The sequence below is a fragment of the Mauremys reevesii genome, linkage group 3 (genome assembly GCF_016161935.1).
Source record: "Mauremys reevesii isolate NIE-2019 linkage group 3, ASM1616193v1, whole genome shotgun sequence".
In the NCBI taxonomy this organism is placed as follows: Eukaryota; Metazoa; Chordata; order Testudines; family Geoemydidae; genus Mauremys; species Mauremys reevesii.
This window is the reverse complement of record NC_052625.1, coordinates 203,394,450-203,421,812: the sequence shown is the minus strand read 5'-3', so window position 1 is coordinate 203,421,812 and position 27,363 is coordinate 203,394,450. Positions and strand designations below refer to the sequence as shown.

Genomic DNA, 27,363 nt, shown 5'->3' with positions numbered 1-27,363 from the left:
AGCAGTCAACAGTGTGACAGCTCAGACTCCCTGTCCCCCAGCAGCTGGGACGTCTACAGAGATTCTCCTCTGTTTCTCTCCATCCCCCCGGTTTTTTCATCTGAAGGCGCCTCTGCCCCAGTCCCCCAGGGCTCACTGCGGCCTCTGTTTTCCAGGGAAAGCGCAGCAGCCTCTGCATTTCTGTTCCCAAGTACGTCCTGTGCTATGCACCAGCCCCTTCCAGCAACACTCTGTTCCCTGGATTCATCACACCCTGCTGCTTTCTGGCTTGCTACGTTTCTCCCGGCCAGCCTCCCAGGCCTGCTTGTGGGAGGATGAAGCTGGCAACGTTTTTCACTGCGCCAGCAGCCCTTTTTTAAAAGACTCCTGTATCCTCTCCCCGTGCAGGACACCAGAGCCCACAGCTCAGTGCGCAGGCTGCTGGCCCGAGCAGTGGCCTGGGAATCAGGTCTCCTGGGGCCTATCCCAAGAGCAGGAAGGCAGCAGGACGGCGGATTAGAGCGACAGGCTGAAGGTCAGGACACCTGAGGTGTAACCACAGCTTGTTGCCTTGTCGTTAAGACACGGGACCGTGCACCAGGACTCGCGGGATCCACAGCCAGCTGCGTGAACCTCTCGCTGGCAAGTCACGTAATCTCTTTGTCTAGCCACCAACAGCCCTGCAGACTGTCCTTGTCCGCCCACGTCTCAGAGCCTCTGCCCTTTCCTGTGGGATGAGGACCAAGCCGGGGGTTGGTCACCTCTAGATGGGATTGTTGCGAGGTGCTGCCCAGGGTGCTGACCCAGACGGTGCCCTCTGGAGGCATAGCGCATTGCAGCCGCTCTGCTAAGCGGGGGATGTTTCCCCAGTGCGTCCTGATCGTCACCGCCAACCATGCCAGTTCTAAGGTCAAGTCAATAGCCCGGCCCTCCTCCACAAACACCTAAACAGGCCAGGAGTTGGCTCTCTCCAGACCCTGCATGGCCAGGCTGCTGCCTCCAGGGCACCCCTTCATGGCCTGGGATGGCGCCACAGCAGCTCTGCCTCAGTTTCCCTCCCAGGTGCTTTGCAGTAATTGACATTAGGACTAGCATCCTTGCAATAAGATTCCCCTTTCGCGGAGTCTTATTTATTCAGCACCTGACCAACTGCAGACTGTCTAGCCCCCCAGTCCTAGCGCTTCATCTCACCGGGGCAGGCATCCAACCGCCCTCCTTCCTGCGGTCTGGGGCTGCAGCCTCACACCAACTTGTCTTCCTCTCCCTGGGCTGTGGGAGGGCAGAGGCAGCTTTTTCCCTGCTGATCTCTCTCCTCTTGGGAACAGAGACACATTAGGAGCCATCCTTGGTCCCAGGGCTCATCCCTGCTGCGTGGGAGAGAGGGGAGCTCTGCCCCCCCATGACGACTCTTAAAGGGGCCAGACCACCCTGTAACACCCTGGCATTGCACCCAGACTGATGGGCCCCCCCACTCCCCTCGTATGTGGGACGAGCCTCTCCCAGAGGCAGAGTCTGTGTCTCGCTGCCTTCCAGGCTCATCTCCTGGGTCCCGGGGCCCCACGCTGGGTCTGCTCCTTCGGGCTGGCAGTGGTGAGGCCTGGGGTGCCGCGCTGAGGGGTGCCCAGCAGACAGAGCAGCTCGGAGACAAGGGAGCAACACGATGGTCACTCTGTGCCGGCACCAGGGGAAACCCACCCACGAACGACTGCCAAGGGCGGGGCCGGGGATCACCCTGAGGGCCCTCAAAAGGCCCAGGGGTCTCAGATGCTCTCACCCTCTCTGTGTGTATTAGGCCAGTCCTCATCTATTCCAACAGGCGGCTGCTTCCACCACCGGCCAAACAGCCGATAGCCGCATATGTTACTGTAGCTCGCTCTGGGCTTCGTGGCCTCGTCTCCGCACGAGATGTGGGAACGTTTCTCTTCCCTGAGCAGCCTCTCTCGAGCCAAGCTTCATGCTGCTGCCCATCCCCCCAACTCGGCCAGTGCCCCCAATCTCGCCCGCCCCGGTACACAGTCACCCCCCTGCCTTCTTCCACACAGCCCCTGTGCTCCGCACGACTCCCTGCGCTCATCTGCCAGGCCCCCACCCTGCCCAGAGTACGTCCTTCTGAAAGCCAGCCCCTGCCCGGCTGCCACAGCGCAGCTTGTGGGTCTGCATCGCAATTGTATGTAAATTGCCTATTGTCATCCCGCTGGTCTCTGTCCTCAGCCTGAGAGCCCCTCAGAGCAGGGACGGAGCCTAAGGCTTTGTCCACACGACACGGCTTTTGGCCACACGGCCGTGTCGCTGAGGTCGGGCAGTGTAAATGCTGTTTGCCGACAAAACCCTTCCACCGCCTACGAGCGGGGTTCGCGTTGTCGACAGGAGAACGCTCCTCCCAACCACGAGCCGTTTACACGGCCACTTGCTGCAGCAAAACTTTTTAAAGCACCTGTGAGCAAGGAAAGTTTTGTCATTCAATTGGCAGTGTAGACAAAGCCTCGGTGTTTGGGAAGTGGCCAGGACACTGGGCAGAGATAAATAATAATCATCAATCCTGGGCCACTGCTCGCTATGAGCCCAAAGATCTACAAATGCCTCAACTGTCCCTCTCGGTCAGGAAGTGGGCTGGTGGGAGCGTTAAGTGGATTTCTGACTGACGGGCTCACAGCCCTAGGGAACCGACGGCAGGACAGGTACAGAACAGCCAGTTTCACCCACCTGCCTCATCTGGAGAGCTGAGCTCCATCTTCCTGATTTAGCCAGGCTTTGCCCAGGCTGCCGAGGAGAGGCCAGTCAGTGGGTGGGGACATCACAACAGCGACTGCCACTCGCTGCTGACCCACGGCAGGATTTGAACTGCTGACCTGGAGATCTAAGGGGCTGTGTTGCTTCACCAAGCGGCCTCCAGGGCCGGTATTAAGCACAGCTGCACACCCCAGGTTGCCTAAGAGGGCCCAGCTCATGGAATTCCCAGCATGTCCCAACACCGTGAGGGATGAGATGCCAGGTCAGCTCTGGCTCTGGGGGTCTGCAAATCGGCTCCGGGGCAAAGTCCCTGTGGAGTCAAACTAAGCAGGACGCTCTAACGGCCTGATCAGCAGCGGGTCTGAGCACCCGCAGCTTCCACTGACTTCTAGGGGGCCATTCGCCTGATTCGCAGAGGTGCTGAGCCCCTGAAGCTCCCATGGACTTCAAAGGGACGGGAGAGTGTTCAGCCCATGATCCCCACCCCCAACTCTTCAGCCCTGCCTCCCCTGCCTTCTACCAAAGCTGCCTTGGTGCACTGTGTTACCAACACGGCAGAGGCAGATGGGTCCTTAGAGGTCCAAAGGATTCCTCAGCCACAGGGCTCCCCGGGCTCTGAGGGTCCATCTACCCTGCAGCTGGGAGATGTGCTGGCCAGCTCGGGTAGACGGACCCGCACTGGCTGTGGTGGAGCGAGCATGCGAAAACTAGCAATGTTCCGTGGCGGCAGAGGGACGGGCCAGCCACCCAACTACAGTAGCCCCTCAGAGTGACCAACGCCAGAGTTACAAACTGACCGGTGAGCCACCGCCACCGCCTTCTGGAACTGGAAGCTCACAAACACAATCAGGCAGCAGCAGAGCCCAAAAAGCCCCCAAGACAGTATAGTCCCGTGAACTACAGTAGAACCTCAGCGTTAGAGACACCTCGGGAAGGGAGGGTGTTTGTAACTCCGAAACGTTCGTAACTCTGAACAAACCTGGTTCTTCCAAAAGTTTACAGCTGAACATTGACTTAGTGCAGCTTTGAAACTTTACTGTGCAGAAAAAAAAATGCTGCTTTTAACCATCTTAATTTAAAGGAAACAAGCAAAGAAACAGTTTCCTTCCTTCCTTTTTTTTTTTTAAACGTTCCCTTTTTTCGTTAGCAGTTTAGGTTTATCAGAGGACTGTCCTGGATTTGCTTGTTTTGGGTCTGTGTTGCTGCCTCATTGCGTACTGTGGTTGCACACTGGTGTGTGGTTGACTGGTCAATTCGTAACGCTGAGATTCCTAATTCCTCAGGTGCTTGTAACACTGAGGTTCTACTGTACGTCCCTAAGACCTCGGACTTGCAGCCTGGGTTTGAGCTCGGCTCCGTCACAATTACCTGTCTCTGTAAACCAGCCAGCAGCCATGGGGTCCACCGCTACTCAGTGCGGAGCACGGTACAGTGACAAGCCCATGATCGCTTGGCTTTTCTGCCTCAGCCGCTTCAGCACTGCCAGGTACACAGGGCACAACGCTTCCCAATGCTGCCTCCCAGCAGGCTTTAGCAGGGAAAGAGTTAACGCCACAGACCTGGCCACAGCCGCGTCTCCACACTCCTCACCCAGCCTAGCACCCTGGCTGCACCCCGGCCTTAGAGCCGGCAGCAGCAAAGGACACCAAGCGTTAATCCCTCCGGAGCAACGCGAAGGCCGTGTCTGCGGCGCAGAGGACAAGGACATGCCCAAGAGGAGTCCCAGCCTTCCCTGGAATGGCTACATGGCTGGCCCTGGCGTGACAGCTCTCTCCCAGAACAGCCCGAAAAAGGGAACCGAAAGCCCAGCAGAATCTCGGCAACTCACTCCAGAGTCGCACACAGAACAACCCACTGAACCACAAGAAAGGAACCAGGCCCAGCTCCTGGCTGCCCCCACCACATGCTCCCAGCGGGCCACGCCGTAGCTGTAGTCTCACCAGGGCCATCAGCCAGGGAGCCGACTCGGACGCCAATCGAGTGAAGAGACCATTGGGGACATCCCGCCCTATTGCACACGCAGCCTCCGTGCAATGCACCGCTCCGTGTGTGAGCCGCTCTCCCGCTAGTGGCTGGCCTCAGTACCTAGACCGGCCTGTGGCTCAGGCTGCAGCCGGTTGGTCCTGTAGCCCACGTGGCTGAAGCCTCTGGCTTTGGGACTGAAGGTCTCAGGTTCAATCCAGGCTGCCTGTGTATATGCAGCCACCGTCTGTTACGTCAGGTAGCAACAGGGCACAGCAGTGTGTCCCAGGGCCGTGCTTGAGGAAATCCAGATGAGGGAGCTTCCGCCCGCTGACCCAGATCTGTCACGACACTGCATCCCACCCCACTGACCCAGATCTCCATCGCAACACTGCATCCCGGCCCGCTGACCCGGATCTCCATCGCAACACTGCATCCCGCCCCGCTGACCCGGATCTCCATCACAACACTGCATCCCACCCCGCTGACCCGGATCTCCATCGCAACACTGCATCCCACCCCGCTGACCCAGATCTCCGTCGCAACACTGCATCCCACCCTGCTGACCCGGATCTCCGTCGCAACACTGCATCCCACCCCACTGACCCAGATCTCCATCGCAACACTGCATCCCGCCCCACTGACCCAGATCTCCATCGTAACACTGCATCCCACCCCACTGACCCAGATGTCCATCGCAACACTGCATCCCGGCCCGCTGACCCAGATCTCCGTCGCAACACTGCATCCCACCCCACTGACCCAGATCTCCGTCGCAACACTGCATCCCACCCCACTGACCCAGATCTCCATCGCAACACTGCATCCCACCCCACTGACCCAGATCTCCATCGCAACACTGCATCCCGCCTCACTGACCCGGATCTCCATCGCAACACTGCATCCCACCCCGCTGACCCGGATCTCCGTCGCAACACTGCATCCCGCCCCGCTGACCCAGATCTCCGTCGCAACACTGCATCCCGCCCCGCTGACCCGGATCTCCATCACAACACTGCATCCCGCCCCGCTGACCCGGATCTCCATCGCAACACTGCATCCCACCCCACTGACCCGGGTCTCCATCGCAACACTGCATCCCACCCCACTGACCCAGATCTCCATCGCAACACTGCATCCAGCCCCACTGACCCGGATCTCCGTTGCAACACTGCATCCCGCCTCACTGACCTGGATCTCCATCACAACACTGCATCCAGCCCCGCTGACCCGGATCTCCATCGCAACACTGCATCCAGCCCCGCTGACCCGGATCTCCATCGCAACACTGCATCCCACCCACTGACCCAGATCTCCATCGCAACACTGCATCCCACCCCACTGACCCAGATCTCCATCGCAACACTGCATCCCACCCCACTGACCCAGATCTCCATCGCAACACTGCATCCCGCCTCACTGACCCGGATCTCCATCACAACACTGCATCCCACCCCGCTGACCCGGATCTCCGTCGCAACACTGCATCCCGCCCCGCTGACCCAGATCTCCATCGCAACACTGCATCCCGCCCCGCTGACCCAGATCTCCATCGCAACACTGCATCCCATCCCGCTGACCCGGATCTCCATTGTAACACTGCATCCCGCCTCACTGACCTGGATCTCCATCGCAACACTGCATCCAGCCCCGCTGACCCGGATCTCCATCGCAACACTGCATCCCGCCTCACTGACCCGGATCTCCATCACAACACTGCATCCAGCCCCGCTGACCCGGATCTCCATCGCAACACTGCATCCAGCCCCGCTGACCCGGATCTCCATCGCAACACTGCATCCCACCTCACTGACCCGGATCTCCATCACAACACTGCATCCAGCCCCGCTGACCCGGATCTCCATCGCAACACTGCATCCCGCCCCGCTGACCCAGATCTCCATCGCAACACTGCATCCCACCCCGCTGACCCGGATCTCCATCGCAACACTGCATCCCGCCTCGCTGACCCGGATCTCTATCACAATACTGCATCCCGCCCCGCTGACCCGGATCTCCATCGCAACACTGCATCCCGCCCCGCTGACCCGGATCTCCATCGCAACACTGCATCCCGCCCCGCTGACCCGGATCTCCATCGCAACACTGCATCCCGCCTCGCTGACCCGGATCTCTATCACAATACTGCATCCCACCCCGCTGACCCAGATCTCCATCACAATACTGCATCCCGCCCCACTGACGCGGATCTCCATCACAACACTGCATCCCACCCCGCTGACCCGGATCTCCATCGCAACACTGCATCCCGCCTCACTGACCCGGATCTCCATCACAATACTGCATCCAGCCCCGCTGACCCAGATCTCCATCACAATACTGCATCCCGCCCCACTGACGCGGATCTCTGTCATGACCCTGCATCGCGCCCCACTTACCCGGATCTCCGTCAAGACGGAGCATTTCACCAGCTTGAAGTTCTTCCCCATGTTGAAGCTGTTGCTGTGAAAACACACTTTGAGGATCCTCACTTCCTCCTTCTCCATGTCGATTGGCACTGACACCATGGTGGGGTCCAGGGTCCCACCCAGGCTCCGGAGCGAGCTCCCCCGCAGCCGGGTCAGGGTCTCCGGGATTCCCGACATCCTGAGGGGCACGGCGCTGCTAAGAGCTCAGCATCACTCTCCTGCAGGGACAAAGACACAGGTGGATGAATGAAGAAGGAACAACCCTGGCTCAGGCTGCATGGCTCCGGCTTGGCGCAGGGCAGCAGACAGCACAGCAAAAGACAGCTGGGCTCTCAGCAATCACCCCAGGGCCCAGGACCCCCACATCATATGAATTGATTGAGGGGGGGAACCTGGCCTGGGGCCAGTGGGAGAGAGGCAGGGAAAAAGCACATGAGATGGGGTGGGATGGTGGAGGGGCAGGGAAGGGAGACGGCATCCAGCATGGGTGGGGAGGGGAAGCCGGCATACAGGAGAGCCCCAGAGCTCCCCTCCCCCCCAAGCAGGAATCCTGCTCCCGTGCCATGTTTACCGGTGGGAATTCGAACCCCCGCCCCAGGCCTGTGCTTCAGCCCGCCGGTGAGAGGCTCCGCAATTCCGCCCTGCGCCGGGAGCCTGGGACAGTGGCATGGGCAAGCCAGCCTGGGAAGCAGGCGTGTGCTCCACACGGGCCTGTCAGGGCAGGCGGGCATGACGTGGGCTCACTCAGCCGGCAGGGCGCCGCTCCCCTGAGACGCTGCTGCCGGCCGTAGCCCAGAAACGCTGCGGCTTCACCCGGGCAGCGTAAAGGTCCCGGCTCCCTCTGCCCCGGGGCCTGGGCTGCGACCTGACCTGACCCCCAGCACAGGGCTCCTGAACGGGAGCGGCACAAGCCCGCTGGGCCTGCACCCTCCAGCACACGGCAGGTGGGCAGAGATATAGGCGCAGTCGTGATCTGCTACGCTCGCCGTTCCAGGGGCTGCCAGGCCGATGTGACCTGATGGCTGCTCTGCAGCATTCCTGTTCATACAGGATCAGATCTCCCCCACCCTGGGCTTTCTGATCTACACACCCAGCTCCCCCCACCCTCTCCACGTGCCCCAGGCCGGAAGCTTCCTGCGCTGGGAAACTACGGCCGAAAGCCTGACCCACTGTGATCCTCCCAACCTTGTTTTTCTCCCCTCTTCTTTTTAGTCAGTCCAGCCCAAGCCCCCGGCTATGGCTTTGGATTTGGGGTTTTATGCGGAAGGACAAAATGGTGCATTTCCCAGCCTTCTTCAGCAACCCTACAGGAAACAAGCCAATGGGCACGGCCTGGCGCTCACAAGCAACCCTACAATAACAAGGCAGTGCGGACAGCTATGCTCTTGCAATCAATCCTACGGACAGATCCTGCGTGCCAGTTCATGGGCTTTACCATCTGGCCCTCCTGTTCCCCTGAACAAAATCTTTGCAGCTCCCCTTTATAACAAACCCCCGCAATGCCAAAGTTGATTGTGAGTCACAGCTGCCTTGATTTCTTATGACGGGGCCCGGCAGAACCAGGAAGCACACACAGATGAACAATCTCTCTCATCTCAAAATGATTCACTAACTAGACCACTGAGATGCAGCCACCTCTGGGGTGGAGGGTAGCAGCTAACTCACACAGCAGCTGCCCAAGAGGAACTGTTTTCCCAGGACAGCAGAGGGAAGTGTTTTCATGGAATCACAGAAAGGCAGGGCTGCAAGGGACTTGGAGAGGTTATCTAACGCAGCCCCCTGTGCTGAGACAGGACCAAGTAAACCCAGACTAGGAGTTTGTCCAGCCTGTTCTTAAAAACCTCCCAAGACGGGGATTCCACAACCTCCCTTGGAAGCCTGTTCCAGAGCTTAACTCCCCTGAGAGTTAGCAAGTTTTCTCTTGATGTCTAAGCTAAACGTCCCTTGGTGCAGATTAAGTCCATTATTTCTTGTCCTGCCTTCAGTGGACACAGAGAACAATTGTTCACCGCCCTCCCTAGAACAGCCTTTTACGTATTTGAAGATTGTTATCAGGACTCCCGCTCAGTCGTCTTTTCTCAAGGCAAAACATGTCCTTTTTTTTAACCTTTCCTCACAGGTCAGGTTTTCTAAACCTTGGATCATTTCTGTTGCTCTTCTCTGGACTCTCTCCAATTTGTCCACTTCTTTCTTACGGGGTCGCACCCAGGACTGGACACAGTTCTCCAACTGAGGCCTCCCCAGTGCCGAGCAGAGCGGGACAATTACCTCCCATGTCTTATACGTGACATTTCTGTTAATACGCCCCAGAAGTATATTAGCCTTTTTCACAACTGCATCACGTTGTTGGCTCATAGGCAATTTGTGACCCACTATAACCCCTCAGCCCTTTGCAGCAATATGACCTCCTAGCCAGTACTGCCCCGTTTGGAGTTGTGCATTTGATGTTTTCTTTGTAAGTACGGCACTTTGCACCTGTCTTTACTGAATTTCATCTTGGTGACTTCAGACCAATTCTTCAATTTGTCAAGGTTGTTTCGAATTCTAATCAGGTCCGCCGAAGTGTATGCAACCTCTCCCGGCGAGGTGTCATCTGCCAATTTTATAAACCTACTCTCCACTGCATTATCCAAATCATTCATGAAAATATTAAATAGTACCAGACCCAGGACAGACCCCTGTCAGTCCTCACAAGATGCGCCCTCCCAGTTTGACAGTGACCCACTGATCACTACTCTCTGAGAACAGTCTTCCAACCAGTTGTGCACCCACATCATAGTAATTTCACCTAGATCGCATTTCCCTAGTTTGCTTATGAGAATGTCAGGAATGATTGTGTAAAAAGCCTTACTAAATTCAAGACACTGACAATCCCAGAGAGGCCCTGGAGACCAAGTGACCCTATAGCCGTCCATTCAGGGTGAAGCTGAAGCCGGAAGTGTGGAATGCTTGTCCTACAACTGCACACGCTCAGTCGCTGGGACAGCCGACCCATGACCTTTCACCAGCATTAAGGGAAACAACCCAGGCTGACGACCAGCGACCAGCTCTCGCTTGTCCTAGTTCGAATTAAAGCCAAATGTCTCGGCCTGAAATGTAAATCACCTCCGATAATGAGGCGGGAAAAGAAGGATCAATCAGCCTAGGGAGAGAACTCCCTGGAGCACAATAAGGACTTACAAGGAGAGGCTGAGGGAACTGGGGTTTTTTAGTCTGCAGAAGAGAAGAGTGAGGGGGGATTTGATGGCAGCCTTCAACTACCTGAAGTGGGGTTCCAAAGAGGATGGAGCTCGGCTGTTCTCAGTGGTGGCAGATGAGAGAACAAGGAGCAATGGTCTCAAGTTGCAGAGGGGAGGTCTAGGTTGGACATTAGGAAAAACTTTTTCACTAGGAGGGTGGTGAAGCACTGGAATGGGTTACCTAGGGAGGTGGTGGAGTCTCCATCCTTAGAGGTTTTTAAGGTCAGGTTTGACAAAGCCCTGGCTGGGATGATTTAGTTGGTGTTGATCCTGCTCTGAGCAGGGGGTTGGACTAGATACCTCCTGAGATCTCTTCCAACCCTGATATTCTATGATTCTATGATTCTAAATGGTTGATAGTCGCTATTCCCCCAATGCACAGCAGGGAGAGGGCTCAGTGACAGACGGGGATTCCTGCCAAGACTGGATTATTTGGAGGCCAGTGCAGAAGCAGGAATTGAAGCAGAATTGGGCCAGTGCTACTGAAAAATGATGCCCCACCATCCACTCCGGTTTGTATTCACTGTTGGGTGTGTCCCTGCCGACGTCACCCTCAGGAGGAGTCATTCAAACCAAATCTCAAATTCTTTTGCACACGGGAGAATTTGTGCCCTTATCCAGCTGAGAGACAGAAAAAATACCATGCGACTCTGCTGACCAATCACAAGAGTTTAAATACTGAAAATTCTAATATCGCTCACAATCGAGCCACCTTTTGAAAGAGTGAGGCTGGATCTCCACTAAGACACATGCATTGCATTGTTCTGCAAGAGGATGGCTGAATCCCAGCAGGTATATGCATTCAATTGTTCTGCAAGAGGATGGCTGGTTCCTAGCTAAAGTGCATGCACTGCATTTCTCTGCAAGAGGATGGCTGAATTTCAGCTAAGGTGCATTAGTTGCATTTCTCTGCAAGAGGATGGCTGAATTTCAGCTAAGGTGCGTGTTCTGCAAGGGAGTAGCTGGATTCCAGCTACCAAAGGGGGCCAAGGGGAGGGACTACACAGGGCTGCCCGGGGGGGGGGCAAGTGGGGCAATTTTCCCCAGGCCCTGGGCCCCACAGGGGCCCCCATGAGAATATAGAATTCTATAGTATTGCAAGGTTTTTATGGAAGGGCCCCCCAAAATTGCTTTGCCTCAGGCCCCCTGAATCCTCTGGGCAGCCTGGGGCTACAGGTGACCGAACAGATCTTCTCCATCTTGAATACGGCATCATTCCAAGTGAAGCCTTGGCACGTGAGACTTCTGGGTTCTGATGTGTCCGAGTGCTCTGGCTAGCACACTTGGCGCATTGCTGAAGCTACCAAACCTGTGGATATGTACCTCTGTGTGAGCCCCTGTCCACAGAAACCTCACGGAGCATGTTCTGTGCCACTGAAATAGCTCCACTGCATCCCCACCCTGGCCGGGGGAGATGGACTGGGCAAACTCCTAGGTCTTTTCCACCTCTCGTTTTGATAACGACATTACACTCCAGTGCACAGCCGCTGTCCTACCTGCCACGCCAAACCCAGCTGGTTGCTGCTGTTTATACCCTGACACTGTTCACCCCGGACGCATGCGTGAGGCATGAAGGAGCTCTCCGAAAAGGACACATCACCGCAGGCGAAGTGGAGCCTCACACAGAGGAAACCATGGGAAGCAGGACTCCTGGGCCAAGAAACGACCAGCCGGAGTGAAGGTGGTGTGTTCTCTGGACCTCAAAGGCAGGGCTGCTGGCATGTGGCTAGTTGCCAGTTATTTCCCATACAGCAGGGGTCTCAAACACGCGGGCTGCATGCAGCCCGCCAAGCTCCCCGCACCCCCGCCCTGAGTTATTTCCTGCGGCCGCCAAGCACCCCTCCCCCGCAGCACGCCGCGTCCCTGCTCCAGGCACTTCCCGCCTCCAAACAGCTGTTTGGTGGTGCTTAGCGCTTTCCAGGAGGGAGGGGGGAGGAGCAGGGAGCCGCGCAGTCAGGGGAGGAGGCAGAGAAGAGGCGGGGATTTGGGGAAGGGGTTGGAATAGGGCTGGGGAGGGGGTGGAGACTTTGGGGAAGGGTTTGGAATGGGGGCGGGGAAGGGCGAGGCCTCATTGAAGAGGTAGAGTGGGGGCGGGGCTTTTGTACCTTTCTATGAAAAGGTGTCAGTGGTGCGGCCCTCGGGCCAATGTGCTAGTCCCCATGTGGCCCTCGTGGTGATTTGAGTCTGAGATCCCTGCCCTACAGGGACGAAAGGCCCCGCCATCGGGTAGCTATCGCTGGGCAGCAATCCACAGCCTGGAGTGTGATGCCGACGTTTGCAGAGTGCTCAGCTGTTATCGGCAACACAACAGCGAAAGAGCGGGTGACAGCACTGATACAAAGCGTGGCTGGCCGAAAGGTCAGGTCATGGGCGTGTCGTGTAGCAGGGGATATTACTACTATGTATTAGTATTTATTATGTATCAGAGGGGTAGCCGTGTTAGTCTGGATCTGTAAAAGCAGCAAAGAATCCTGTGGCACCTTATAGACTAACAGACGTTTTGCATCATGAGCTTTCGTGGGTGGATACTTGCATCCGAAGAAGTGGGTATTCACCACGAAAGCTCATGCTGCAAAACGTCTGTTAGTCTATAAGGTGCCACAGGATTCTTTGCTGCTTTTACAGTATTTATTATGTGTATTACGGTAGCACCCAGCGGCCCGTGTTGGGATCGGATGCCCCATTGTGCTGAATGGGGAACGGACACAGCCCCTGTCCCAGAGGAAGATAAGTGACATCCAAGGGCTGAAAGAGTGGGATACAATCAGAGAGAGTTTCTCCGCCGATGTAAATCAGTGTAGTTCTGTCACTGTCAATGGATCTACACCAGCTGAGGATCCGGCCTTCATGCATAGATGCAACGGCAATTTCTCTTTTCTTTCTCTCTCTCTCAGAATGATAACTATTCCGAGCCAGTGCCAGCTAGTTCCACCTGCCCATGGGGTGTCATGGGCTGAGCCGGGTATACTGAGGAGGGGGACCTGGAGAAGGGAGACAGGACAGTAAGTGGAGAAGCAGGAGGGAGTCAAGACAAAGGAAGGTGTTAGAGAGTCAAAAGCAGCAAGCGATCGGCTGGGATTGGGGGCGTAGGAATCGCCCAGACCTGCAGGAAGCTGCTGTTTGGCCAGGACTGGGGCAGAGCTGAAGGAGGACGAGAGGCACCTGCAATGGAGGAAGCTGACAGGCGCATGGGGCGGGGGGTGTTTGCCGGCGGTGGAGGAGAAAAGGCCCGTGAGGGATGAGCCAGGGCTGGCTGATGGAGGGACGTACTTTGCCGAGGGGCCGGGAGCAGAAAGTCACGGAGGGAATCGCCAGGTGAGTCAGTGGAGGAGGGCAAGAGACGCGTCAGTGCGCTGGAGACGGAGGGCCAGGCGCTGGGCGCACGTGGGAGATGCTGAAGGCGGCGAGGGGGCAGTGCTGGTCACAGGGAACACGACTGAGGGAGCAGTGTTTGCGGGGATGAGGCGGGGTGGGCCCGAGAGCCGGGCCAGGCATGAGGCGAGGGGAGAAGCCAGGCCACTAGCCCCGTTGCCTGAGGCTGGGCACAAGGGGGACACCCAGCCACGTGAACTAGGCCGACCTGCGACAGCACGTCCAGGCAGACGGAGACATTCGCTCATCTCCGAGCCCGTTCCTAACAAGTACAGCCGCTTCCCAAGAGCCGCAGTGGGCTGCAGCCATCCTCCCGCTTCTCCGTTTCGTGCCAGTGAAATGTCTCCATCTGTTCCTCGAAACGCTTCCTTCTGCTGCCTGCTTTTCAGGGTGCAGAGCTGGGGCGGGGAGCCTCCATTCTGCCTTCAGCACGTTCCTCTTTTCAAAAAGGCTCCTTTGAAATCCCCCACAATGACCCAGCTGGGTGCCGGGGGATGGCCCCTGCTTGGCCCAGAATGGGCACGGCCCGAGGGCAAGTTTCCCTGATGCCGCCAGCCGCCCACGGGCCTCAGCCCTGCCCAGGTGGGCGAGAAGGGTGAACAGGTCCAGTGTCCGGTCAGCTGGAGAAGGCTGCAGGCCAGGGAGCAGCTGCCTGCTGGTTCTAAGCCAGAGCCAAGGGCCCTGGAGGGCTGAAAGAAGGCCAAACGATGATGCGATTTCTAAGGGCAACGAGCGGGATAGGGGCTACACTTTGGGACTTTTGGACTCGGTTTTGTTCATAAACCATGAAAATGGACTCGGGGAGAAGCTTCCATGGAGTTACTGGGGGGCGCTAAAAGGGAAACTGAGGCAAGCAACCACTTGCAAGGCTGCCCCGAGGCCTCTGGTTTACACTGACGTTCAGGGAGAGCCTAATCCCAGTCCCACTGAACTGTCACAAGCCAGCACAGCCCAGTCTTCACATGCCAGCACGGACCCCTGTGGCAACACCCCCCCAGTACAGCAACCTACGAAAGCCAGTGCAGCAGGGACTCCGTTAGTAACAGAGCATTAACCATTGACGTACGTGTGCCCCCTGGAATTAATTCCTAAACCTCTGTATCCTGCCCACCCCCGTCCCTCCAGTACCTGTGCAGCCACCTCCCAGTGGGGACCATCCACTAACGAAGATGCTCTCGCCATGCTCCCATACCAACTTAAATGTCTCCCAACACAAGAGCTAGGCTCACCCACATTAACTGACAGCTCCTTCTTTTTGGATTCCTCTCCCCTCGACCGCCTGGCAGAGCCCAGCGGGTGGCCTTCAGGCTGAGAGGCAAGGTGTGTTTATACTGTTTAGCACTGGACCGGCTTTTGTGTTTTGGAGGTTGGGTTTTGTTCTGTTTTAATTGTCTGCACTTAAAGAGACAATGCCAACATATAAATAGGGATTTGTCTCCATGCTGTATTCTGCTACCACTTGGAATCTAATGCCAGCAGTAGGGATAGAACTCGGAGCCTCCTGCTCAAGCAAAAAGAGAATCTCCATTATCAATTGGCAGTACAGGGCATAGGAGACACAATTGTGCAGTTCTTACCTCATCCAGCAGAGATCAATAGTAACACACACATACATCCATACACTTACTTTTCATTACAGCATACTGTTAAACCTATTTTCTTGCCAGTCTTACCAATAACAATAACCATGGATGGTTAAAATTCTCTCTCTTTTAATCATCCAGTTTGCTGTTGATTCTTTAACACTCTGCTTGTCCATCAGCTTGGGAATTAACGAAGTGAGTATCACTTAGGTTTATAGGGACACACGGTGTGGGTTATAATAGCTTTTATTGGACCAACTTCTTCCAGAAGTTAAGATATTACCTCACCCACCTTGTCTCTCTAATATCCCAGGACCAACAGGGTTATAACAACACTGCAGATAAGTTGAGTTCATAGTCAACTACACAGTCAATTGATCAGCCACCCATGTTTGGGCTGCAAACATTCCAAGAGAATGTTTCATTGTTTGCAAACAATTGTGTCTGGGAAATGACACAGAAACCCTTCTATTTAGTCTCTTTTTTTCCCCCTCTTGCTTCTCTACTTTGTAAATCTGAGGCTGGATCTCTGCTGAGATAGCGTCACGGCCTCACGTTTTCACGAGATCTACATTTTGGAACAACCACAGCGACACGGGTTAATTAAAAAGAAATTAGCAAAACAGCAATAATCAGTGTGGAATTTCAGACCAAAATTAGTGAAACAGAGAACCCGGACACTGAAATCTAACTTGAGCCTCAAGGCTGCTGTTCCTGGTCAGGATAAGGGAGCTCAAAAGGGAATTGCACCTGTGGTTGGCTTGCATAAATTCAAGCAACGGCAGGAAATCTACTCAGGCTTGGCGGATTGAGCCATCATTAGTGGGGGAACGTGGGAAAGGCAAAAGCGTTAGTCCCCATCTCACATAGCTAGAGCTGAGGATGGGATCAATGCAAAGTGTAACATGGTGGCAGTGTGTTTTGTGTCCCTGTCCAGTGGCTGGTCCACTAGAGGATAAAAGCCTACTACTGCTGGTGGGTTCATCTTGAGCTCAAGTGGCAGAGGTCTGTGTGACAATCCTAAGAACCACCTTACAGGGACAGGCCTGGGTAGAAAAGGCCCCAATCCTGCAAAGTGCTGAGCACCCTCAACTCCCAGGAGTTTGGAAGCGTTCAGCAGCTGGTGGGATCAAACTGCTGAGGGAGAGGCCTTCCCGGCTTTTCCCAGCCCAGCCCTGGAAGACTGGCAGGCTGAGGAGCACGCCTCGTTGTGTGTGAGCTGTGCAGGTTTCTTGCACAGCAGCTGGTGTAATGCCCCCACCAAGGGAGACGGAGTGCCACGCTCGGGGAGACTGAGTTCCAGTGGCATTTCTGAAACTCATGAGCAGGAGTCGGGGAGCCAGGTGGTCTGGAAGAGTGTCGATCTTCCTATAACGCGAGCTGAAATGTGAGGTGGATTTAGATCTGTCAGGCCATCGGAGCCTCTCTCCCCTCGCCAAGGCAAGGCTGTTTTCCAGGGAGCGTTCCCTCGGCTGTTCTGCCTAGATCCACATAACACCAGCTAGCCCGGAATAGAAGAGGAGGTGTGTAGGACTGCAGACCAAGAGTGGGGCGCACTAGGAGAGCTGCATGGGGAGCCCAGGGCTGGGGGAGAGGAGCTGGCGGATAGGATAGAGACGCATTGGCAGAGGTGAGTGTGGGGTCCCCTGGATGGATGGTGATTCAAGTCAGCCTTGAGCGGCATCAGCAGAGCACAGCAAAGGAAACGAACATACACAGCTGAGAGGCAGTGTAGCCTAGCAGATGGAGCACTGGTCTCCGACTCAGACAACGGGGTTTTATTTCCCACTCTGCCTGCTGGGTGACCTTGGGCGAGTCGCTGCGCCACTCTGTGCCTCAGTTTCCCCATCTGTAACACAGGGATCATGACGCTGACAGCCTTTGTAAAGCACTTTGAAATCCACTGATCAAAAGTGCTACCAAAGAGCTGGATTTATTATTTGTACTTGCCTGCACCATGCCTGGTTCAAAGCAGCCCTATTAACCCCTAACTGCCACAAAGACAGAAAAATAACTCATTTGACTGCAGGCCAGGATAAGGATTTGAAAACACATCCATTGCATTAAGCAGTGAACGTACCATGGGGAAACAGCTCAGCTAATTCCCTGTAAATTTTCCCCGCTATTTAATAGCTGGATAGATTTTAATAACTCATGATAAATAAAAACAATCTGCAGATGGGAAAAAAATAGGCTGTCATAACGGACGCAGTGACGCACTGGCAGGTGTGGTCTTTGCTAATTATAAGGATGCAGAGAAGGCCCGACGGAGGTGAGACGCTGGGGAGCATGCATGCATCATGAACACAGTTCTCCTTTCATTTCTGCTAACAGGTCTGACAAAATAGGATTAAACTATTTTTATTATAAGCACATACAACCACAACAATGCAGCTGCTCCCTCCACAATCCACACGGACAAAGGCAACTTAAAACTGGCAAAATCGGCCAGATTAGCAGCCCACGACACTGGAATCCCCACCCATGCCACCAGCACACACCGTGGATCATCAGTCCTGCTAACAATCATCCACTTCTTCATCCACAACCACCTTTGTATCGTCTCCCTGGCAGCTCCCAACTCTCACACAGAGGGACCACTTTTAAAGGGTTCAACTTCCAGAGCCTCATCACTGATTGGCCTCTCCACAGACACTCCCAATTAATACCCAAGGTGACTGTTACACTGAGGATGTGGATGCCACTCTACCTGGAACTGGACTGAGACCCATCAAACTCATTTCACTAAGCCACCAAGCAGCCACTTTGCTAGCAAGTTTGGATCACCATTGATCTTAAGAACATAGCCATGGGTAGACCGGATCACAGCTCATCTAGCCCGGTATCCTGTCTCCGGCAGGGGTCAGCGCCAGCTGCGTCAGAGGAAGGTAGGAGAAGCCCTACCGTGAGCAGCTATGAGATAACCTGCACACAGGGGAAGATGCTTCTTTACTCGTAATAGTTAGGGCCTGTTGCAGGAAGGGTCAGATTCCCTTCCCAACCCTTGGATAGTTTTTTTTTTTTTTTTAAAATCATTATTCTAACTCTGGATCACCTTGTTATCCATGGAAATGTCCGACCCCTCTTTGAATCCTACTAGGCTTCAGGTATATCTTATGGCAATGAGTTCCACAGGCTGACTGCACACTGTATGAAACAGTATGTCCTTTTTCTCACTCTTGATTTTGCCACCTTTCTGTTTCACTGAACGCCCCTTTGCTCTTACATTCTGAGACAGGGCACACAGAAACTCCCGGTACACCTCCTCTATCTCCCTTTCAATGAGATATTTTTCCATGCCTTCAATCATTCTCAAGTAGCCTTGGCTGTATTTGAACTAGCAGCCTAGAAACAAAAGCCTCTCTAGCCCACTGTTCACCAGTCCTCTATGACAGGCTGCGCATCTTCTGGTCTGAAGTATGAGCCGATGCTTCCTGCTTTATTGGGGTCTTGTGTTTATGGTCCCAGTCCTGCCGCTGAAGGAAGGGGGCCTGAAACAAACCCCGCTCTGGCTTTGTGCCTCAGTTTCCCCACTGGGGAAACAATAATCCTTGCCCACCTTTGAAAGCAGTGCCTTTATGCCACCGCATGTGCCCCATGCACTCAGAAAGCATTGTGGTCACAGCAGCAGGCCAGTGGAGGAGGAAGGAAGGGGCTAAACGTTTTGCTAACTTTGATGAATGAGCTATTTTCCTAGCCCTGCCAGTCAGCAGGCAATCGGAACAGTTGACACCAGCTCCATTCAGTGCAGCAGAAGAATGCGTCCCCCGGCAGCCTGCCTGCTCCGAGGTCTGTTTTTATTTTTCTTTCTGTGCAGTGCGTGCTCTTTTTAGCTTTCAAGGCGGAATAATGCAAACCCCACCCCCCACTGCCCCTAATTGGGCTGCCCTCCCATCTGCTGACGACATACGCTAGCAGAGTCAATGCCTGAGTGCCCGTGCCAGAGCCCTCACTGAGTCATTAGGTGCAGTGTGAGTCAGGGGTACATTATTTCACACAGTGCCTGGTTTTAAACAAATCTGCTCACCCCAGGCTCTGGCTTTTGTCCACCTGAGTCTCCTCCTACGTCTTTATCTCAGCTGGCTCCCTCTCCCAGCGCCAAGGATTTGGGAATGCTATTTAATTCCTGGAATTTGATCTCTCCAGCAGTATCGCCTCCCCAGCGCTCCAGGTTCATACATAGCATCTTTCCGTCCCTTCCCCCGGTTCCCTGCGTCTTCTCTCCCCAGCTGCCTGGCACAGGCTATGGCACCGAAAGAACTTTTCAGACGTAGGCACCAAGTTCTAATCTAGATGCAAAGTTTGGTTCGTACCCATCACTACGTGCCTCTAGCTCCGGCGCAGTCCCGTATGGCGTCACTCCTCTGCTTGTCCGTGATCCCAGCGTGCCCTTTGGCCCACTTCTCCCACAAATCTTCAGGTCCTTTTCCTTGTCTCCACAATGCACAGTTCGCCCTGCCAGCTCTGCTCCACTAGCCCCCCTCCCTTCTTCAAATCCCCCTCTGAGACTCGCTTGTTTTGCATTTAGGTGTTCGAATCCCGTTGACTGTCTACGCATTAGGTGCCCAGCTGCCATCTGTGCCTTTGAAACGTCTCCCCCACAGCACTAATTGTACTATCAAAGCGACCGCAGAAGAGCCCAGAGAATGACTAAAGGATTTGAAAATATGTCTTATCGTGACGGACTCCAGGAGCGCCGTATCTTTACCTTGACAAAAGGTTACAGGGTGATTTGATCACAGTGTAGAAGTACCTACGTGGGGAGCAAATAGTTAATAACGGGCTCTTCATAGGGTCGCCAACTTTCTAATTGCTGACAACTGGAACGCCCTGCCCCGCCTCTTCCCCCGAGGCCCCGCCCCCTGCCCCGCCTCTTCCCTGAGGCCCCGCCCCTGCCCCGCCTCTTCCCCCGAGACCCCACCCCGCCTCTTCCTCTTCCTCCAGGCCCCATCCCCGGCTTACTCCTCTCCCCCCGCCCCCTTCCTCAGCCGGATCCTCTCCACCTCCCTCCCCCCCGACCAGCTGGGCTCTCTGCAGCCTGATGCGGGAGCCCGCCTGCCTGGCTATGAGACGCAGGTAGGAGGCGGCCCTGGCTGAGCAGTAGCTGGTGCAGGGTGATGACCCAGCGCCTTCTCCACGCCCCACCCGCTGTAACTGGACTTTTGGTGTCCGCTCAGTACATCCGACCAGGCACTGCCAGATCCCCATTTCGACTGGACTTCCCAGGTCGAAAACCGGGCCCCTGGCAACACTAGCTCCTCAAGCTCGCAGAGAAGGGCCTAACACGCTCCAGTGGCAGGAAGGTGAAGCTAGACAAATTCAGACTGGAAATAAGGTATCGATTTTTAACAGTGAACGTAATTAACCACTGGAACAATTTACCAGGGGTCGTGGTGGATTCCCCATCACGGACAATTTCCAAATCGAGAGTAGAGGTTGTTCTGAAAGCTCTGCTCTAGGAATTATCGGGGGGCAGGTCTCTGGCCTCTGTTATACTGGTCAGACCAGATGATCACAATGGTCCCTGCTGGCGTTGGAGTCTGATTCCCACAGCCAGTGCCAGGACAGGAATAGGGCTATAAACTCAGTGGAAAAGGGAACTTTCATTCTGGGGAAGTGTGAAATAAACACAATTCCGTTTCCCTGTCCCTCAGCCTTGGCCAAATCTATCCCCCGCGTAAAGCCAGTGGCTTGGGTGCAGTTACCCTAAGCCAGAATCTGGCCCTCTGTGTTTTGTAACTGAACTTGCTGCTGTGGTTAAATATTAAACCTGTTCGGGGAGATCGGGAAGCCGGAGACACAACCTTTCACCTCTCAGAGGTGGAGCTGAAAACAGATCACATTCGCCATGGTCAGAGGGTGTTGCCTTGCGAAGCCTGTTAGGGCTGATATGAAATGAGATTGGTGAGCGTCAGCCATTAGAATATAAGAACGGCCACACTGGGTCAGAGGAAGGGTCTTCTGACAGTGGCCCGTGCCAGGTGCTTCAGAGGGAGTGAACAGAACAGGGCAGTTATCTAGTGATCCATCCAACAACCGGTTCTAAAAAAAAAAAAAAGTGGGGGAGGGGGGGGGGCAGGCAGGCAGAGACATACGGGTGGGAGGGGAGGCCCCTGGGGACCAAATTGCCACTTTGCCCACCCAGCAGCAGCCCAGCTTGCAGCCTCCTCCCCCCTTACCTTGCTGGCAGCTCGACTCTCTCTGGAGCTTAGAGCTGAGCAGCTGATGCCCGCGGCGGCTGGCGCTGCAGGCTGGGGCGGGAAGCAGCAGGGGGGGGGCCTCCTCAGCCCCCCCAGCTGGGAATCCTTTGACAGGATGGTGGTCCGGCCCCGGGGTTCGAGTTTTTGCCCACCCCCTGGCCCTTTAACAACTGGTTCTCCATGGAGGTCTAATTTTAGCAACCGGTTCTTGGGAACCTGTGGGAACCGGCTCCAGCTCACCACTGGATCCATCCCGTGTTGTCCAGGCCCAGCTTCTGGCAGTCAGAGGTTTAGGGATAACCAGAGCATGGGGCAGATTAACCACTAGGCCCCATGTCCAGGAGCTCCAGCCAATTTGGGGGTCCTGGAAAAATGGGCACCCCCACATCTCGACCTGCTCCGCCCACCTGCCCAGCGCTCCTGCCGGGGAGTAGGGGAAGCCCCCATGCCCAGACCCTGCTCCCCAGCAGGAGTGCCAGGGGGAAACCAGGGTGTGGCAAGCCCTCATGCCCTGACCCCATTTCCCCAGCAGGAGCACCAGGGGGTGGGGGCAGGGGGGACTGCAGGCAGGAGTGGGGAGAGGCCCCTACTAGCCCTGCCCCCCGGCTCCACATAACGGTGATCCGCCTCTGACCCAAAGCATGAGGTTGTATCCCGGCCCATCCTGGCTAGTAGCCATTGATGGACCTGTCCTCCAGGAACTTCTCTAGTTCTTTTCTGAGCCCAGTTATACTTTTATCTGATTCTTAGATCAGTCCAGTTCTTAGTGACATGGACGTCCACAGCACAAAAACCACTCTAGCCATTGGCCCTGATTACTCCCCTCGGTGGAGAACGCAGGGACCGAGTGGGCTTAGGGGATGAGCTACCAGCCGCTGACGTGGCCCCCCCATGTCGTGGCTGAAGCATATTGGTGAGGTGATGGGAGGGAAGCTTGCAAAGTTACAGCCTGCTCTTCATCTGCTGTGTGAACAACCCCTCTGCTCCTCCCAGCACCACATCTAGGGAGAGACGAGAACGGCTTAGGCCAAGATGAGCCTGCTGCAACCCATGGTCTGTGACGTCCACAGCAGGGCACGATCATGAGACATGGGCCAGCAAAGACTAGAGCAAAGGGCTGTAACTACTCCCGGGGAACAGGCCAGCTGCAAGGGGAAAACACAGAGAGGGTGTGTACGGGGACATAAAGCCCAGGTGAGGCTCGCAGGAGAAGACTGGGAGAAGGAGACCTCCTTTGTGTCTCCTCTCAGTTCTCTCTTGGGGAACGAGCAATGCGCGAGAGAAGTGAATGAGCCCCTCTCCGATCTCAACTCCAGCCCTCATGCACTCTCCCGCCTCTAAATCGCATTAGGCAGGCGCTGACAGTTCCCCAGCCGGATGCTGGTAGATGCACAGGCACCTCCCACGCTCAGCTAATGCAACTAACAAGCATGAAGAGACCTAATTAGTGCACAGGAAGACTAATCACAGATCAGCAACTGGTGCAGACTGAGAGAGGTGTTAAGCCCCAGGATGTATGGGGAATAAACCAGTAGACCAAGCGGGGGCTTTTCTATGGTTCAGCTGAGGGTTGTTTCAATGGCAGGTTTGAGGCTTAAGAACTTGGTGCAATTTAGCACTGAGAACTCAAGACGACTAACGAGCAGTAGAGGACAGATGCCACAGTGATGGATGCGAGGTAGACAGACTGGGTGGATGGAGGAAGGATGATTACTTGGCTATCACATGTATCTTGGCTCACACATGGGAACAAGTGCTCAACCTGGCGGATTCTTGCTCCTCATTAATTTGGGGATAGGAAAAACTCTTCCTCCGGGCAGACTGGTGGGGTTCTTGGAGTGATGGTGGACTGTCTTTCCCCAGAGCATGGAGTGAGGATCGTCCATCAGGATCAAATGGCTCGTTCCCATACGAGGATCAATTCCTTGCGATTGCAGGCCGCAGGGGCTGGACAGAGGACACGGGTAGAGCCCCCCATCTCTCTCTGAAGCAATGGTATGGGCGGCAGCTGGAGACAGGATACTGGAGAGCATGGACCTTGGTCTATGGCAGTTCCTAGGTTCTCCTTCTCCTGTTCTGGGTATATGCCTCGCTTCGAGGAAGGCCGCTTTGGCTGACACAGCAGTGGCCAGAAAGCGTCCGGCTCCATGCATGGGACCTTTATTCCAGGCTGCAGCAGGAGGTGGCATTAACCAACCAGAGCTCTTTCATTTTCAAATGGGAGGAGCGGGGAGTGGGACAGGGATGGTCCTTGGACTCTGGCTTTGCGCAGCAGTTAGCCCAACAGGGCCCGATCCTGACTGGCAAAAATCCACGTGAGATTGAAATTGTAGTGACCCTTTCCCTATGTAAACGTCCCCTTTAGCACCCTGTGGTTCTTTCTTTGCACACCCCACACTCCCCTGGCCTGCAGTGGAGGAGAAGGATTGTGGATTGTGTCTTTTAACGTTTGATTCCAACGCAGCGGATTTGGTCCATGGACCTTTCGGGAATCCATGGACCAAAAATCAAGCTAACTATGCCAAAGATGGTAGCAAACTCGCTAACGGCCCCGCCCAGCTCCCAGCCACACCAATGAGAGATGTACCTTGAGACCATAACGCGGTCTCTGTTGACGCCGTGCTCTGTCTCCAGCTGCAGGGCTCAGAATCGAGCACAGCTCTCTGGTCAGCAGCAGCAGCCGCACTCCTGGCCTCTGATGAGTCTCATGTTGTTAACACCTGGTTAGCTGCGGGCCTGCGCACCATGCACACTACTGGGGAGAAAATGACAGCGCAGCCGTGTCACCATCTAGTGGCCGCAGCCCCCAGAAGTACAATACCACTGCTGCTGGTAGATCTCCTCCGTCAGCTCGAGCACTCAGGGCACCTGATTCTGGTACAGACGAGCTCCAGGGCTAGCCCTACTCTCTCTACAAAGTCTCGCCTGGCGGTGCTGCACAGCAGTGTGACGTCGTGGGTGGTCGCGGCTTTGCTAGAATGGGCGCTTGGAGCAGGGCCGGCTCTATGAATGGTGGGGCCTGATTCGAATACCTGGCGGCTGTCCGGGGCTTCGACGGTGCATCGGCGGCGGGGGGTCCGCTCAGGGTCTTCTGCGGCACCGAAGGACCCCCCGCCGCTGAAATGCCACCGAAGCCCCAGACCAGACCTCCCCCACCACCACCGAAATGCCGCCGAAGCCCCAGACTGGGACCCCCCGCTGCCAAAATGCCACCGAAGCCCCGGACCAGGAACCCTCCCCCGCCGCCAAAATGCTGCCGAAGACCCGGAACAGGCCCTCCCCCACGGCCGGGTGAGTAAAACAAAATAAAAAAATAAAAAAGACGCCTAAGGCACAGGGCCCTCTTAGGTGCAGGGCCCGATTCCGGGGATCGGGGGAATCGGCTTAAAGCCGGCCCTGCTTGGAGGTGAACCCTAGATGCTCTGGGATTAGCTTTGTCTCACTTCAGGGAGCATGCAGTGCGTGTGGGCGTGCCTTTGCTGGAGCCCAAGGAGTGACTGCAGCTTGGCCAGACATACCTGAGCTAGCAGGGCAGATGTGGCAGGGCAGGCTGTACAAACGGGCCAGAGACCCTGGGTACCTGCTCACGCTGCTAAAGCCAGAGGTGCTGCAGGTACTGTGACAGAGATGGGAATGGGCTGCCACATCCCTGGGAGACAGTACCTTTGGGATCCAGTGAATTCAGTGAATGGTTTATGTATTATTGTGGGCCGGGGCTGTAGGTCACCTCTCAGGGGGAGATGTGACAAAGTGAGACCTGGGAATTCCAAGGACTGTATGACTCAGTTTACCCAACTCCAGTTGTGCCAAAACCCAGCCTATTGACACGATGTCTGGAGGAGAGGGTCTTTTGTCTGCTGATCACCTGTTACCAAAGGCCCAAGCTGGATAAAGAAATGGCTGCTCTGCTCAGCCGGCATTCCAGTTCTGACTCTGAGACATTTATGAACTTGTAACCATGGGGAAAACCCAGCTGTGGGTTTTGAAGGACTGACATCTGCTAGAGCCTGAAGCTGGAGCTGGGGTGATGTCTGGCAAGCGTTTTAGCATGTGAGTAGATTCTGTTATTGTTTAATATGTTTGCTCTGTTATGCTTTCAGCATAAGAATAAATGTGCTTGCTTAGAAAGAGTTGGGTGGTAACTCGTACGCTGGGCATAGCTCCTGGAGAGAAAGCAAAGTGCAGACACTGGCCTTTTTGGCAGTCTGGCTTGCTGGGGATACCACGATGTAGCCAGGGAACTGTGTAGCCTTGAAAACCCCCGGTCAGGAGGGAATGAGATGCGAGTCTCTGCCCAAGAGAGGTGACAGCTCAGAGTCTAGAGCAGGGCCCTGGAGGGACCACAAGGGGGAATACAGATGCAGTTGCCTGAAACTATGACATCTACACTGCAATTTTTAGCAGTCCTAGTGCAGGTATGTCTACGTGAGATGGGATTGTAGTGTAGACATACCCCGAGCGTCACAGCTGTTCTGTGCGGATGGACTGTCTGATGCTGAATGCCTACAGTTGAGAGGGAGACTCTGGCCTGTGTTGTTAATAACCATGGTGCATTGGAGTTCTCTGTTCTCCCACACCCCTGGACTAGAAAAGCTGTGTGATCGCACAAAGCAAGGCCTGGTTACTGGGAAGAGATAAAAGGAGCACGGTGGCAGGGAGTTGTCTGTATAAAGCCACTGGGCTAACCCGGCTGGGTGAAAGTTGTTTGTTCAAAATGCTCTAAATTGAGCTGCCACTAAGAGGCAGTTTCTGACTTTCCCATCCTCCGGTTTATTCTCTGTGTTGTGATATGTGTTATAATTTGCCCAGCACTTAGAGACAGCTTTGATCTGCGAGGTGCCACTGTCTAATTACACCCTGCATTGTGCTGCTGCATTGTACAGAAAGACTCCTGAGGGCTCGCTGCTCTCTGTGCATCTGAACTCATCCAGGATGCTGCGCGCCGGCTCCTCCACGCTGCAAGGCTCTGCTTTTTAAAGTAACTCAACGTAATCATTGTCCTAAGAATACATAATTACAGGTCTGGCCCTTTAAGATCCCTCCTGTGGTACAGGAACTCAGTGTTCCTCACCCTGCATGGACTTTAAAGGGACAGGCCTCTGTTTTTCAAATTTCTCTAAGTGGGAATTTTCCCTATCTGGGTGTGGAAAGTCAGAGCCACCATGATCATGGAGTAGAATAATGACCCCAGCATATGTCATCAGCAGGATTTGAACCCAAAATCTTCAAGTACTGCAACACAGAGCGTGACCACTTAAGCTAAAGGAGTTGCTCCATTAGTAAGTAGCAGTAACAGGCTGTTATCTACTAAGGGCCAGCCGCTAAAGGGGAACACAGCACACACTCTGCCAAAGTGTTACAGGGTTAGCTGGCTACCTTCCCTCTCGCCCCCAACGTCTCCTGCTCCTTTGTAATCCTGAAGCACCAGGGCAAAGCAGGGTGAATTCCGAAGTTACCCACACTGTTTGGCAACATACATGATTCTCCCAGATTTGCATTAAAAATATCAGGTGTTCTTCCCACCCTGCCCCCTGTTATGATAATTGGGCCTTCAAATTTACCCTAGTGCTGAGCTCAGTTCGTCGGATGCATGTGACGGATGCATGTGGGTATTCACCCACGAAAGCTCATGCTCCAAAATGTCTGTTAGTTTATAAGGTGCCACAGGACTCTTTGCTGCTTTTACAATTACATATATCAACAGTAAGAGGTGAAAAAGTGAGACAGACTCAATGAGTCCAAACACAAAGGCCTCCTGCTGTCAGTCAAGGACGGTGTTAAGGTGGTGGCTGGTGAACATGAAAAGTGTGGGACTGGAAATCAGTGAGCCAAAGCGGATGTGTCACAAATTAGGACTAATGGGTGGACA

General features: G+C 54.9%; 1 protein-coding gene across 7 annotated transcripts in view; it reads right to left on the bottom strand.

The window, feature by feature from the left end:
* Positions 1-27,363, bottom strand: part of PTK2B (protein tyrosine kinase 2 beta) — a 115,474-nt gene that overhangs the window by 45,252 nt on the left and 42,859 nt on the right. For all 7 annotated transcript variants that reach the window (XM_039528889.1, XM_039528893.1, XM_039528886.1 and 4 more), the window contains exon 2: positions 7,071-7,318. In XM_039528889.1, the coding sequence (XP_039384823.1) occupies positions 7,071-7,277 (207 nt within the window). In that variant the 5' untranslated portion in view covers positions 7,278-7,318. The remainder of the gene's footprint in view (positions 1-7,070; positions 7,319-27,363) is intronic.